At 31.1% G+C, this 749-nt stretch overlaps 1 protein-coding gene across 1 annotated transcript; it reads right to left on the bottom strand.

The window, feature by feature from the left end:
- Positions 1-159: 159 nt before the first annotated feature.
- Positions 160-541, bottom strand: LOC106882690 (zinc finger protein 93; the record flags this gene model as incomplete). Its single annotated transcript, XM_014933454.1, has 1 exon — positions 160-541. A coding segment is annotated over exon 1 (382 nt), but the record flags the coding sequence as incomplete, so codon positions are not given.
- Between the last annotated feature and the right edge of the window lie 208 nt (positions 542-749).

The following is a 749-nucleotide window of genomic DNA, read 5'->3' as shown; positions in this document are numbered from 1 at the left end:
GGAATTTTCTACCACAAATTTCACAGTGAAATGGCTTCTCCCCAGTGTGTATCCGTTGATGGACATTCAGATAGTTTTTGGAAGAGTATTTATTTCCACAAATTTTACAATGATATGGTTTTTCTCCAGTGTGTGTCCTTTTATGTTGAAAGAGGATACTTTTTTGAGTGAAATGTTGACCGCAAATTTCACAACCATAAGGTCTTTCTTTTGAGTGTGTCTCTTTATGTTTAATTAAATGACTACTTTGAACAAAGAATTTGTTACAAACTTCACATTTATACACATTATCTATGTTAGATTGTTTACCATTTAAGGGTTTGGTATCAGGAACTTTACAAGAATATGCATTATGATTAATTTCATTTTCATTAGCAGTTTCTGAGTGTTTCAGTGAATTGTTGTTGTGGGAATTTGAATCCCAACAGTTATCACAAAATAGCTTTATTTCTTCTTTAATATCTGAGAAGTTTTCTTCAGATGATTCAATATATCTGGGAAATATTTTGCCACAAATTTGACAAGGATATATCTTCTCCATGTTTATACCGCAATAGGAACTACAAAACACTGACAAAATCAAATTGCTTGATTAAATATGATGAGTCTTAATTTTAAATGAAATCTTCAGTAAATGAGTCACACAAATTATTATCTGAAGGTTTCTTCAGCTGATTATAAACAGAGGCCATCATTATTGGTACATTCCATTTATCCACTAAGTAAACTTCCAAAATCTCAGGACAGAT

Source organism: Octopus bimaculoides, unplaced genomic scaffold (genome assembly GCF_001194135.2).
Source record: "Octopus bimaculoides isolate UCB-OBI-ISO-001 unplaced genomic scaffold, ASM119413v2 Scaffold_229443, whole genome shotgun sequence".
NCBI lineage: Eukaryota > Metazoa > Mollusca > Cephalopoda > Octopoda > Octopodidae > Octopus > Octopus bimaculoides.
This window is presented reverse-complemented; position numbering and strand designations above follow the sequence as displayed.